Raw genomic sequence first — 15,091 nt, forward strand, 5'->3', positions numbered from 1 at the left:
GGGAGTCCCGAGATAGAGCCCTACATTGGGCTCCATTCTCAGCCGGCAGTCTTCTTCAGGATTCTCTCTCCCCCTCTGCCCTTCTCCCTATTTGTTCACTCTCTCTCTCTAAAGTAAGTAAATAAATCTTAAAATAATAATTTGCTTGAAGGCTATCTTGGGAAGGGCAATCTTATAGTATTTGGCTGATTAAAAAAGCATTTAAGAATAACACATTTAACACTCTTCAGTGTGTGTATATGCGTGTGTGTGTGTGTGTATAAATAAATATAGAAGAGTCAGTAATTCCTACACCCAAATCTAGTTCTTAGACATGTTCAATTAGCATAATGCCTGGCAATACTGTGGATAACCAAAGAGTCTCGTAAATCAAATAAATTATACTCAAGTACCAGATTCTAAGAATCACTACACAGAGGGACATCTGGGTGGCTCAGTCGGTTCAGCACCCACCTTCAGCTCAAGTCATTATCTTGGGGTCCTGGGATGAAGCAACCCTGGCAGACTCTAGGGAGGCTGATTCTCTCCCTCTGCACCGCACCCCACCCCCCGCCCTGCTTGTACTCTCTCAAATAAATAAATCTTAAAAAAAAAAAAAAAAAGGGGTGTCTGGGTGGCTGAGTCAATTAAACATCTGCCTTCAGCTCGGGTTGTGATCCTAAGGTCCTGGGATTGAGTCCCATGTCAGGCTCCCTGCTCAGTGGGAAGTCTGCCTCTCCCTCTGCCCCTCCTTGCCTATACTCTCACTCTCTCAAATAAAATGCATGAAATCTTTAGAAAAAGAAAAAAGGATAACTGAATCCAATGATGGATGACAATAAACTATTACTTACAATTTGTACTTATCAAACGATCTATATCGTAGTCCAAATAGAGCACCAACTCCCTATATGACCATGTAGACATAATTTCAATTCTCCTAGTGTGGCATATTTGAAGTATAGACACAAATTCTTTAATATTCTTCCCTTTATAAAGTGAAGCCCAATTTTCCTTCCTCCGAATGTGGAGCAGACTTAATGACTAATGTCTAAACAATGGAATGTGGCAGAAATGACTGTGTGACATCAGAAACTACGTCATAAGAGGCACTGCCACTCAGCCTTGCTCTCTTCTCTTTTGATCACTCACTCTGAGGGAAGACAGTTATGTCGTAAGTTAGTCAAGGAGCCCATGGAGCAGGCCACAGGAGAAAAAAATGAGCACTGGTCCCACTATCAAGCAGCACCAACTTGCCAGTGAAGCACAGGGAGTAAATAGGACTAAATGAAAGACACAGTTAAAACCTGCTGGTTAAAAAAAAAAAAAAAAAAAAAAAAACCTGCTGGTTCCCTAGGGCAGCCCAGGTGGCTGAGCCCAGGGCCTGATCCTGGAGACCCAGGATTGAGTCCCATGTTGGGCTCCCTGCATGGAGCCTGCTTCTCCCTCTGCCTGTGTCTCTGTCTCTCTGTTTCTCATGAATAAATAAATAAAATCTTTAAAAAAAAAAAAAAAAAGCCTGCTGGTTCCTAACACAGGCAGCCAGGATACAATTTCTACTTGATTCGTGGAAACAATAAAATCTTCCCATACATAAAATGAACAAGATAAACCCTGGAAAACCAGATGCTAAAGAAGACTCGGATAATACAAGAAAAAGAAAACAAGAAAATTAAGTGAAACTATGACTAACTGGTGAACCTCAACTAACCTTCCTTGACTAACAACCAGACTAAGGCCAAGACAAAGATATTTCTCTTACAGAATATGAATGATCTAAAAGAAAAGCCCATTTACCCCTGGTAATGAAGCTTGCTCAGCATTTTACCATCCTACAATGTAGACCCCCATCCACAAAGAACTTCCAATCCATCTTTCAGTGCCCATCTCATAACCGTGAAAGGATAACCAATGAGACTTGCAAGGAAAGTTGTATCACCAAGGGTAGATCAAAACAAATGATAAAAAAAATTTAGAGAAAGTAGATAAAAAGCAAAAAAAGAAAAAAGGTTTTAATTTATATCCTCGGAGACAAAAGATACTGGACCACTGTGAACAAGAACAAAATACCATTAAAATACATTCAAACTACAAAATAGAGCTCTTCAATGTGTACAAATATATACTGCCTAGCTTTTGCATATGTGTCAGTTACAAATTAAAAACCAATTACAATTATAGCAAGTTGACAAAAGAATATACAACTCTTCTTGATCTCAGGATCTTGAGTTTGAGCCCTACATGGGGTATAGAGATTTCCTAAATAAAACTTCAAAAATATTTTTTAAAGTATACCAATTTGTAGAATTCAACAGAAGGTCCACAAGTAAAATTGTAAAAATCTCTTAGGAAAATAAATTTTAAAAAGATAAGGGGGAGAAAAAAGGTATCATCATCAATCAAGGACATATAGTACCTCACTAATAATACTCCCCAAGATGACAGTAGAAAATATGAGGGTGAGGAAATAAATAACAAAAAATTTCATAACTGAAAAGCCCACCAAAAGACCTATCATGAAATTACTGAAGCAGGGCAGGGCGGGGGGGTAATAGATAAACATTTTAAAAGCTTTCACAGAGAATGGAAAGAGTGACAAGGAAAAGCTCAGGAACAAAAATAGCTAATACTTCTCCAAAGCAAGGGGGTGGGGAGTGGGGGTGTGGGAAGAGACTGGCTAACTCAATCTGTAGGGCATGCAAATCCTGATCTCAGGGTCCTAAGTTCAAGCCCCAAAGTGGGCATAGAGCTTACTTTAAAAAAATAAATAAAGGGGGATCTGTGTGATACAAATGATAAAGCATCCAATTCCTGGTTTCAGCTCAGGACATGATTTCAGAGTCCTAAGGTCGAGCCCCACAACAGCTCTGTAATCAGACTGCCTGAGATTCTCTCTCGCTCACGTGCGCGCTCTCTCTCTCTCAAATAAAAAATAAATTTTAAGTAAATAAATAATAAATAAAAATTTAAAGCTCTCAACACACTATCAGAAGTTAGAACACAATGGAGCAGTACTTTTAAATTTCTGAAAGAAAAATACTTTCCATCTAGAATTCTGTATCCAAAAGACTTCAGTAAGATTAAGAGTAGAATAGATACTTTAAGGCCTGAAATGTCTAAAATAATTTGTTCCCCATGCACCCCTTCTCAGAAAAGATGCCATTCTGACAAAACAAAGAAGAAAACCAATCAAAATGTCAACACAGCATCCAGGAAACTGGAGATCCAAAACAAAAGAAAATCAAAAGAAGTTTCAAAGATGATCTGAAGATATCAATACATGGAATAGGAAGATAAAGACCAAAGGAGAGTCAGGACAGGGGAAAGGGAAGGAAATAACAGATCGTATGATGCTGCATAAAAATATTAAAAGTAGTACTAAGAAAGATTGAAGAGTTTGGAAAGAATTAGTGATTCATAACTAGCAAATTATAAAAAAACAAGCCAGTAGACTCTAGGAAACAAACAAACAAAAAACCCACACAAAAGATAAACAAGAATTTATTTCTTGTAAAATATATAATGAACCAAAGAACCTTTTCTGGCTCACCACTGAGCAGAGTTGTTATTTTTAGAATTATCCTGAGAGAATGGGGAAGGATGAAAGAATGTAATCTTTATATATCAGAAACCAAAGTTCACAGAGTTTACTTAAACTTGATGAAGGAACAGCAGTATCATAATACCATTTCAGAATACAGAGGTTAATACCAAAGCCAACATCTGAAAGAGTTGAAAGCAGAAGGGGAGCAGAGGAGAGAGGGGACAATGAACTTTATTACAGGCCTTTTTCTGTGTTTACTTTTTAAACTGCACACAGGGGTCATAATCTCAGGGTCCTGGGATCAGGCCCCACTTTGGGATCCTTGCTCAGCAGGGAGTCTGTTTCCTTCCTCTGCCCCTCCCCCCTCACTTTGTGCTCTCTTAAATAGAATCCTTAAAAACATAATAAACTATGTATACATTTATACACTAATCTGAGACACACCCCTCCACTACCTAAATTTATCCTATCTTCTCCTTAGTCCTACTGCTATTATTACTAGCATGATAAGACTTTCTTACCCAATTAGTTATATGCTACTTGAGCAGAGTATGCTTACATTTAAAGAACATGCTTAGCAGGCTTAGGGAGAATATACCTTATCATAATGAAGGCCTTATATGAAAAACCCACAGTAACATCTTATCAATGGTGACAAACTTAGGTTTCCCCCAAGATCAGGAACAAGATAAGGATATCTACTCTCACCACTTTCATTTAACATGAGAATTTCTAGCCATAGCAGACAGAAAAAGGAGGGGAAAAGTATCCAAATTGGTAAGGAGGAAATAAAATTTTCACTATTTGCAAATGACATGATACTATAAATACAGTATCTTAGAGACTCCACCAAAAAACTAGAACTGAAGAATTCAGGAAAATCCCAACATACAAAATCAGTGTACAGAAATCCACTGTACTTCTATACATTAATAATGAAGAGCAGAAAAACCACTCCATTTATAATGGCACCAAAAATATAATACACAGGAATACACTTGATCAAGGAAGTAAAAGACCTGTACTCTGAGAACTACAGAACACTTATGAAATTCAAGATAACACAAAGAAATGTAAAGACATTCCATGCTTATGGGTTCAAAGAACAAATGTTAAAATGTCCATACTACCCAAAGCAATCTACAGATTTAATGCAACCCCTATCCAAATACCAACAGCATTTTTCACAGAATTAGAATAAACAATCCTAAAATTTGTATGGAACCCCAGAAGAACTCAAAAAAGAAAAATCTAAAAAACAACCTATCTGGAGGTATCACAATTCTAGACTTCAAGTTGTATTACAAAGCAGTAGTTAGTAATCAAAACAGTAAAGTACTAGCACAAAACCATAAATCACATAAATCAATGGAACAGAATAGAAAGCCCAATAATAAACCCACAATTATATGGTCAATTAATCTTCCACGGAGAAGAAATGGAGATACAATGGGAAAAAGCATCTTCGACAAATGGTGTTGGGAAAACTGGACAGCTCCATGCAAAAAGAATGAAACTGGACCACTTTCTTACACCATACATAAAATATAAACTCAAAGTATTAATAAGGACCTAAATGTTGAGACCTGAAACCATAAAAATCCTAGAAGAGAGCACAGGCAATAATTTCTCTGACATGAGCCATAGCAAGGTTTCTCCAGATACATCTCCCAAGGCAAAGGAAACCAAAGCAAAAATAAACTATTGGAACTACAACAAACTACAAACTCTCTGCACAGCAAACAACCAACAAAACTAAAAAAGGCAAACTACCAAATGGGAGAAGATGCTTGCAAATGATATATCTGATAAAGGGTTAGTATCCAAAATATATAAAGAACTTACACAATTCAACACACATACACACACAAAATAACCTAATTAAAAATGGGCAGAAGGGCAGCCTGGGTAGCTCAGTGGTTTAGCGCCACCTTTGGCTTGGGGTGTGATTCTGGGGACCAAGGATCAAGTCCCACATCGGGCTCCCTGCATGGTGCCTGCTTCTTCCTCTGCCTGTGTCTCTGCCTCTCTCTCTGTGTCTCTCATGAATAATTTTTTTTAAAAAGGGCAGAAAATATGAACATTTATTTCTCCAAAGAAAACATACAGATGGCCAACAGACACATGAAAAGATACTCATCATCAGGGAAATGCAAATCAAAACCACAATGAGATATCACTTCATACCTGTCAGAATGGCCAAAATCAAAAACACAAGAAACAGGAATTGTTGACAAGGATGTGGAGAAAAAGACTCTCTTGCACTGTTGGTGGGAATAGAAATTGGTACAGCCACTGTGGAAAACAGTTCAGAGGTTCTTGAACAATTATAAATAGAACTATCCTCTAATATATTAATCATCATATTACTGGGTATTTACCCTGAAAATAAAAAAACACTAACTTGAAAGGATATATGCACCCTCCATATTGATTGCAGAATTATTTACAACAGCCAAGCTATGAAAGAAGCCCAAGTGTCCACTGATAGATGAATGGATAAAGAGGATGTACCATAGATATACACACAGCAGAACATTACTCATATTTAAAAAAAAAAAAAAAAGAAAAAAAAAGAGGGACGCCTGGGTGGTTCAGCGGTTGAGCGTCTACCTTTGGCTCAGGGCGTGATCCCAGAATCCTGGGATGGAGCCCCATATCAGACTCCCTATGAGAAGCCTGCTTCTCCTGTGTCTCCACCTCTCTAATGAATAAATAAAATCCTTAAAAAAAAAAAATCATGGAACTAGAGGGTACCATGCTAATGAAAGTATGTCAGTCAGAGAAAGACAATTACCCGTATGATTTCACTCACATGTGGAATTTGAGAAGCAAAACAGATGAACATAAGGGAAGGGAAGGAAAAATAAAACAAGAAGAAAATGGAGGAAAACTATAAGAGATGTTGAGCTCTGAGGATTGCTGAAGAGGAGGAAAGGTGAAGGAAAGGGTAACTCGGTGATGGGAATCAAAGACAACACTTAATATAATGAGCACTAGGTGTTATATGCAACCAATGAATCACTAAATTCCACCCTGGTAAGTAATAAAACAATATATATTAACTAAATTCAATTTAAGAATGAAAACAAATGAAATCTTGCCATTTGCGATGACACGGATAGATCCAGAGAGATAATGCTAAGCGAAGTCAGTCATCAAGAAAAGACTAATACCATATGATCTCACTCATATGTGGAATTTAAAAAACAAAGGAATAAAAAGGAAACCATAACACAGATTCTTAACTATAAAGAACTAACTGATGGTTACCATAGGGAATGTGGCTGGAGAGATGGGTGAAATAGGTGAAGGGGATTAAGAGCATCCTCATCTTGATGAGCACCAAAGTAACATACAGAAATGTTGGATCACTATATTGTACACCTAAAATTAATTTAACACTGTATATTAACCATACCGGAATAAAAATTGAAAACAATTTTAAAAAGAACATAATACGATAAAATTTCCTAATGCCTAGCATAAAATACATAGTTCCAATTAACAAATTTTAATCCAATTTTCATGAGAAATCTACATGTCAAAACTAAACTGTTTTTTAACTTGGATTCTATAATTCCATCTAACAACATCCAATATTCCAATGGATCGGTCTCTGGCCTGTTACTGTGTTACACATGAAAGGACTGGTAATCCACAGTATCCAACCTTAGCAAAAGTTGTTTTATTTATGAACTAATTTGTGAAAAGCACTGCTTTAAATAGTGGTCAACATCAATATCTCACTGAATTTATCAATATCCCCAAATTTCTTAATGCCAAAATAAAAGGCAGAGCCTTAGTGTAGAACATAATATATTTGAAAGCAACAGCTTCTAAAACTGTTCATAAAAATAAAGTTTACTGAGACACCTGGCTTTAGTCAATACCGTATACTAGTCTTTTGATCTCAGGATCAGGTGTTCAAGCCCCGTGCTGGATGTAGAGTTTACTTAAAAATTTTAAAGTTTATTAAAACAATGACCAAAAAAAAAGCAAGAGCCTCAGACATTTAAGATCCATGAATGACAGGTATGAAATATACAATTTTTAAAACTGAAAATACAAAAAGCTGACAGAACCTCACCCTTGCTGGCACCTAGAATTATTTTAGAAGATAAATCATGAAATAAAAAGTAGATTGGAAGAAGACAACGAAGAACCTTTTAAATGTCTGCTAAGGAATTTGGAATTTACAAGACAGAAACCTAAGCCTATTTTGTGATGTTTTAAACAAGTCCAAAAAAGGGCAACATAATTCAATGCTTTATCATCCATATTACTTTCACACCTTTATATGCTTTTATTAACTTGTATTCTTTTATTCTCTTAATATTCTCTCTCCATTTTGAATTAGTTTTCCTCCCATTCCAATTGCACTATTAATAAAATAATGATAACCTTTTAAACAAACATATGTAACTTATCTTACAAATAAAATAAGGAATGGCAGCTATACAACTGCTATATAGCAATTAAATACGGTATATGATGACATGGAGAGATTAGGTTGAACGTTGAGTATGTATGAAAAGTCCAATTTTATAAAAGAGGCATGTAGTAAAATCACATTTTTGTAAAATTTTAAACTGTATGATTCACAAGCTTAAGCCAAGGGTATACAAGAAAAAATTACCAGTTGTTACTCTGGGTAGTGGCATGTTTTTTTTTGTTGTTTTTTTTTTTTGTTTTTTTAAACACAGTTTGATTCTCTATTTTCTCAAAGATTTTTACAATGAGTACATAGTTAAATAGTAAGAAAATAATCTAAAGTATTAATAAGTTGTAATGCTTATCAATATTAAATTCTTACCAATATACTATTTTTTAAGTGAACACGCTCCTTCTATCTAATCATTATTCTAGTCAATACATTTGAATAATGATTCTTAACCACTGATAATCTAATGAAAACTATTAACGCTTTTCTCCTAGAAAACCTATCAGGAACATTTTGTATGAAATGTCATTGGCTCATTAGTGTGTTACAGTACATTTATGGACCTCCATGGTCATGGGCCCCTAAATTAATAATTGCCTTTGAAGATTAACTTATTAGTTGCTGTTTATCACCTACAAGAACCACCATGTTAATCTAGGCAACAGTATTTTCCAATGCCCAAGAAAGAAACAGAGGGAGGTAGTAGAGAGGAGGGGGAGGGGAGAGTAGCCAAAAAATTTTTTATCACTGAACACTGGGATCCACCTGAATATTTTATTATCAGTTATCTCTTCTTCAGCATGAACAATGAAAAGTCTAACATTCGGGGATCCCTGGGTGGCTCAGCGGTTTAGCGCCTGCCTTCAGTCCAGGGCCTGATCCTGGAGACCCGGAATCAAGTCCCACATCGGGCTCCCTGCATGGAGCCTGCTTCTCCCTCTGCCTGTGTCTCTGCCTCTCTTTCTTTCTGTGTGTCTCTCATGAATAAATAAATAAAATCTTTAAAAAAAAAGAAAAGTGTAACATTCCACTCTTGGATACTTTTTTACTACCACCTAATACTACTATTTATTAACATGTGAATAAAATGATAAAGGTTACAATGTTTTTAGTTCAACTTTTCACACTTTAGCTTACATAACCTTCAACCTTCTTTCTAAATAATACAAGAGTTAAAGAAAATTTTTTTCTGTTTTAAAAACAAAACCATGGGAGGGAGTCGGGGGGGGTGGGGCACTGGGTAGTACAGTCAGTTAAGTGTCTGCCTTCTGCTCAGGTCATGATTCCAGGGTCCTCGGATGGAGCCCCACATATACCATTTTCTAAAATAAATTTTAACAATTTTAATTAAGATAGGTATTTATTACTTTTGTCAGTCAGGTACTGTACTAAGCACTTGGTCTCTTCACAATCATCATTATTCTGATTTCACAAATGAAGTAAGAAACTGACAAGCCAACTAATTTGTCATAATCATCTAATACACAAGTGATGAAGCAGGACTTGAAGCCACATCAATCTGGCTCCACAGCCACACTCGTAACCACTATACTCGAGTGCAATAGGAGATAAAAGTAAGAGGATGTCTGTAGTTTGGGGGCAAACATTCTGATGAAACCTACAAATTATGCCTAAAATTGTACATATCAATATTTCCTTTGTAATTTAATTCCCATCCACACACTCCAGGTTATAAATTCCTGATACAAGAGTTAAAAGTATTTATCAATGATAAAAATCAACTAAGAGGGATCCCTGGGTGGCGCAGCGGTTTGGCGCCTGCCTTCGGCCCAGGGCGTGATCCTGGAGACCCGGGATCGAATCCCACATCGGGCTCCCGGTGCATGGAGCCTGCTTCTCCCTCTGCCTGTGTCTCTGCCTCTCTCTCTCTCTGTGACTATCATAAATAAAAAAAAAAAAAAAAAAAATCAACTAAGAGTGGGAAAACGTAACTTCCACCTAACGAGGGGTGAAACGCTAAAAAAATTCTATCACTTCTCTGGATTTCATTTTATTTAGTGGCATAACATGCTGCTACCCAGTTGGAGTTACAGTACATAAATACAAAGTTATGACTGAAATGCAACATTTCTCAGCAAATCCTTTGGACTACTGATGCTAACTTTAAATCATTAACATTAGTATTATGGAATATCCAATCGTCTACTCTACCCATAACGAGAGGAACAGCAACCATTCCTAAACTTAGCTATAAATAATTCAGTTGCTCAAGACTCAGAAAAGAGATGCCAATAATGATGCATGTAAAAAAGCTACAATCTTTTGTAGAATATGTGCAAAAACTTTATTGACAAAGAAGGAAAAATCATAAGAAAAAAGGGATATTACTGCAGAACAAATGAGATTTGAAGATAAATTCTATGATCAGCGAGACTGTGAGCCTCAGGACATTTACATTAGTTGCATTCAACATGTTCACTAATTGCACACAAAGCTTCAAACATTCTTTACCCATAAAAATTTTATAAGGACTAATAAATAGGACAGGCACATAAGTAAAAACAATCTTTAGCCAAGACCAGCTAAAATCATATTAAGGGAACAGGAATTTGCAAACTCTTGTTACAAATCTTGATTATAGGGATGCCTGGGTGGCTCAGTGGTTGAGCACCTGCCTTTGGCCCAGGGCATGATCCTGGAGTCCGGGGATTGAGTCCCACATTGGGATCCCTGAATGGAGGCTGCTTCCTTCTCTGCCTATGTCTCTGCCTCTGTGTGTGTGTGTCTCTCATGAATAAATAAAATCTTTAAAAACAAAAAATTCTTGATTATACTAATTACTGTGTTCAATGAACTTTTATTCTTTATATTCTCAATATATGTATTTCTTAAAAGCTGGTCTAATACACCTATTATGCAAATAGAATAAGTAACAAGTGGCTTTCAGAAGAGTCAAAGTGTCCATTCCCACAGCACTGATTTTTTTTTAATAGACTAAGTTTGTTAAAGATCTCTAGCTATGCCATTAAAAATTCTTTAATCTCTCAAAAGAATTACTTTTATTTTATTTTTTTAAAATATTTTTATTTATTTATTCATGAGAGACATACATAGAGAGGCAGAGACACAGGCAGAGGGAGAAGCAGGCTCCATGCAGGGAGCCCGACATGGGACTCACTCCCGGGACTCCAGGATCACACCCTGGGCCAAAGGTGGCGCTAAACCGCTGAGCCACCCAGGCTGCCCAAAATAATTATTTTTAGAATTAAAGCTCTTTCTAAATAATACAAGAGTTAAAGAAAATTTTTTTCTGTTTTAAAAACAAAACCATGGGAGGGAGTCGGGGGGGGGGGGGCACTGGGTAGTACAGTCAGTTAAGTGTCTGCCTTCTGCTCAGGTCATGATTCCAGGGTCCTCGGATGGAGCCCCACATTGGCTCCCTGCTGGGGGGGGGCCTGCTTCTTCTCCCTCTCCCCCTACTCCCCTCCCCAAACCCTGCTCCTAGTGCGCGTGTCTCTCTCTCTCTTTCTCTCTCTCTCTCAAATTAAAAACAAAACCATGAATGGCCTCATGATGAAGAAGGGAAGAAGGGAAGTTATTAAACTGTCATTTAATAACCACATATAGACAACCCAACATTCTAAAAGGGAAATTTCATGACAATGCCAACTTAAAGCACAACTCACAAAGTTAGTCTTTAAAGTACTTAAAGATGCATACCTCTGTGTCCAGGAATTGATATAAGCAAATATTTTGAGAGTATGTTCCTTTCTGAGCTGCAGTCCATCACCACCTTCTATATCTGATACTGAAATAAAGTAGAAAAAACACGTTTTAATATCAGGAACAATTAACGCTAAACCAGTATTAAAGCCAACACTTAAAAAAAAAAAAGGCCTAGACTAAATGCTAATTTTTCAGATATTTTTTTATAGATGTATTGGGGGAGCAAGAGAGAAAATACTTTGCCAGTTATTCTATCTAGTGTTGTCTACTTCAAACCTTCCTTCCGTTATATGTTTTGTGATGCTGGGGCTCTGGAAGTCCCATATTTGGGGAAAATGGAAGCTCCATTTTTCATTTCCAGCTGGCTTTCTGTTAAGATCTTCCTCCTTGCCTACATGGCACTAGAAGACCAGAAGGCAGGAGACCAAAGACATGTTCACTTTCTATATATGAAAGCATTACTCAGCAGCAGCACAGTTTCCAAGTGGCAGCTTCCAATAAGCAATCTCATGGTACTCCTCTTAGAGGTACCACCGGTAGCCGAACAGCATCCTCTCTTTTAAGTCCTACCCCTTCACAGGGCCCACCTCCAAAGTGATTCTAAGTGATTCTTAGATTTTGACAACCAGCTTTCCTTAGTTTCTCCATCCTTTTTGGGAAGACTGGCTGCTTCTTCAGTTATCACAGTTGTTGTCATCATCATCTCTGGGTGTCATCCAGGTTCCATTTGTTCTTTACCTCCAACATTTGTGTAAGTACTTGTCTTTAATAAATTCCCTTTCAATTCCCTGACTGGCGCTTGACTCATGTACTGGCATTTCATATACAATGTGTACTACAATGAAAGGAATCTACAGTTAAATTGAGAAAGGAAAAAGGTTTTCAGAAACTACAGTTTGTCCAAATAAATCTTCTAATGTAAAATGTTTAAGTGTAGAAGATCTGGTCAGCAAATTTTTTCTTTAATAGGCCAGAAAGAAAATACTTTAGGCTTTGAAGGCCAAACAGTCTCTTGCACAATTAGGTAACTGTGCCATAGTATCTTGAAAAGAGCCACACATAATGTGTAAACAAACAAGCATGGCCATGTTACAAAACAAACATCTGAAAGATCAGGTACACTGAACCAAGGTTTGCCAAGTCCATTCTAATTTTTTTCAGACTTTTTTTTTTTTTTCCAGATTTTATTTTAGGGGCACCTGGGTAGCTCAGTCAGTTAAGCTGCCGCCTTCAGCTCAGGTCACGAACCCAGAGTCCTGGGATGGAGCCCCACCTCAGGTTCTCCATTCAGCAGGAAATCTACCTCTCCCTCTCATGCTCTCTTTCAAGTAAAATTTTCAAAAAAAAATTTTTTTCTTTTTATTTTAGAGAAAGCACACGCAAGCATGTGACCAAGAAGCAGAGAGAAAGGGATGGACAAGCATATTCCATGCTGAGCATTGAGCCTGACACTGAGCTGCATCTCAGGACCCTGACATCATGACCCAAGCTGAAATAAAGAATCAGACACTCAACCAACTGAGCCACCCAGGCGCCTTGCTAATTCCATTCTAGACAAAGTCCAACAAGATAACATAACCTTTAAGTCTCTGCAATACCTAGGAGTCATATATGCATTCATTTAAGATTTTGTTTTTTAGCTCTATATATACCAAGTAGTAGATACCCAACTGGTGAAAAGGTAACAGTACCCACCTCATGGAACTTAGTCTAGTGATGAAGAGTAAAGACAAAAAAGAGGTAAAGAAGTAAAAATACTCATACATATAGTGATAAATGCCAAGAAGAAATCACGTAGGGTATTGTGTATCAAATAAGCATAACCCATCTTAGAATGGAGAAGTCAGGAAGAGATTCTCGGAGATGATTTTTTTTTAATTTATTTATGATAGACACACACAGAGAGAGAGAGAGAGAGAGAGGCAGAGACACAGGCAGAGGGAGAAGCAGGCTCCATGCCAGGAGCCTGACGCGGGACTCGATCCCGGGACTCCAGGATCGCGCCCTGGGCCAAAGGCAGGCGCGAAACCCCTGAGCCACCCAGGGATCCCCTCGGAGATGATTTTTAAGCAAAGGCTAGACGGTTAAGAGTTCAGACGTTAAAAACAGAAAGAGATAAATGACAGCATCTCAAGTAAAGAAGTTAACGTTTAAGATCCCTGGGTAGCTTAGCGGTTTAGTGCCTGCCTTCAGCCCAGGGTGTGATCCTGGAGTCCCAGGATCGAGTCCCACATCAGGCTCCCTGCATGGAGCCTGCTTCTCCTCTACCTATGTCTCTGCCACGCCCCACCCCCCGTGTTTCTCATGAATAAATAAATAAAATCTTTAAAAAAACCAAAAAGTTCACGTTTAAAGAAAATCCCCAAGATGATGTGAAAGAATAACCAAGTTAGAAAACTGTGCACAGATCTCAATAACACTAGTTCAAACAGGATCAAGGGAGTAAAAGTACATTAGGTAAGATGGGTCAGAGGTGAGGGAATTAAATATACTTTACATGTGACTTAGTCTAAAAGATTTTAAAAACACTTCAAGCTTACAGGTGCAAACACATATGCATACATATTTGGCAACTACTAAGTATAGTAATGAAAGAAACTGTACAGGAAAAGTAACTACAGTATACTACATGGATCAGCAGTAAGTATTTTACAGGACATTAGTAACAAATACACAATACTAATTCAAAAATAATTGGAAAGGGGTGACAAAGGAAAATACTATTCTCTTCTTCCGTAATTAGATGAAAACAGACCAACAAATTTTCCATAGAAGTCAGTGGAAAATGTCTATAAACAGGGGAGGCATGGTGGCTCAGTTGGTTAAGCAGCTGCCTTCAGCTCAGGTCATAACCCAGGGTCCTAGGATCAAGCCCCACATAGGGCCTCCTGATCAACAGGGAGCCTGCTTCTTCCTCTTCTTCTGTCCCTCTCCCCCTATGTTCTCATTCACTCTGCTCTCACTCAAAAAAAAGAAAAAAATTAAATGTTTGAAAAAATATTAATAAAAGAAAATATCTATAAAAAATAACATTTTTATTATTTAAACACATAAAAGTAAAAGCTAGGGGGAGGGCAGCCCAAATGGCTCAGTGGTTTAGCACCACCTTCGGCCAGGGGCGTGATCTTAGAGACCCTGGATCGAGTCCCACTCTCCTTCCATAGAGCCTGCTCCTCCCTCTGCCTGTGTGTGTCTCTGCCTCTCTCTCGCTGCGTGTGTCATAAATAAAATCTTTAAAAAAAAAAAAAAAAAGCTGGGTGGGGGGAGTAAAACAGAAAGTACCTCTAGGAGAAAGAAAGTGGGACTACTACAAGAGACTGCTGTTTTTTGTTACAAGCCTGGCAACACTATTTGACATTTTACATAAGCATGTATTATTTAATAAAAATTAATACAGGGGCAACTGCCTGGCTCATTCAATAGAGCATGTGACTCTT

At 37.6% G+C, this 15,091-nt stretch overlaps 1 protein-coding gene across 3 annotated transcripts in view; it reads right to left on the reverse strand.

Moving 5' to 3' along the window:
* USP34 (ubiquitin specific peptidase 34) overlaps positions 1 to 15,091 on the reverse strand; it is a 242,803-nt gene that overhangs the window by 194,052 nt on the left and 33,660 nt on the right. For all 3 annotated transcript variants that reach the window (XM_072741698.1, XM_072741697.1, XM_072741696.1), the window contains exon 2: positions 11,649 to 11,736. In XM_072741698.1, the coding sequence (XP_072597799.1) occupies positions 11,649 to 11,736 (88 nt within the window). The remainder of the gene's footprint in view (positions 1 to 11,648; positions 11,737 to 15,091) is intronic.

This window comes from Vulpes vulpes, chromosome 16 (assembly GCF_048418805.1).
Source record: "Vulpes vulpes isolate BD-2025 chromosome 16, VulVul3, whole genome shotgun sequence".
Taxonomy (NCBI): domain Eukaryota; kingdom Metazoa; phylum Chordata; class Mammalia; order Carnivora; family Canidae; genus Vulpes; species Vulpes vulpes.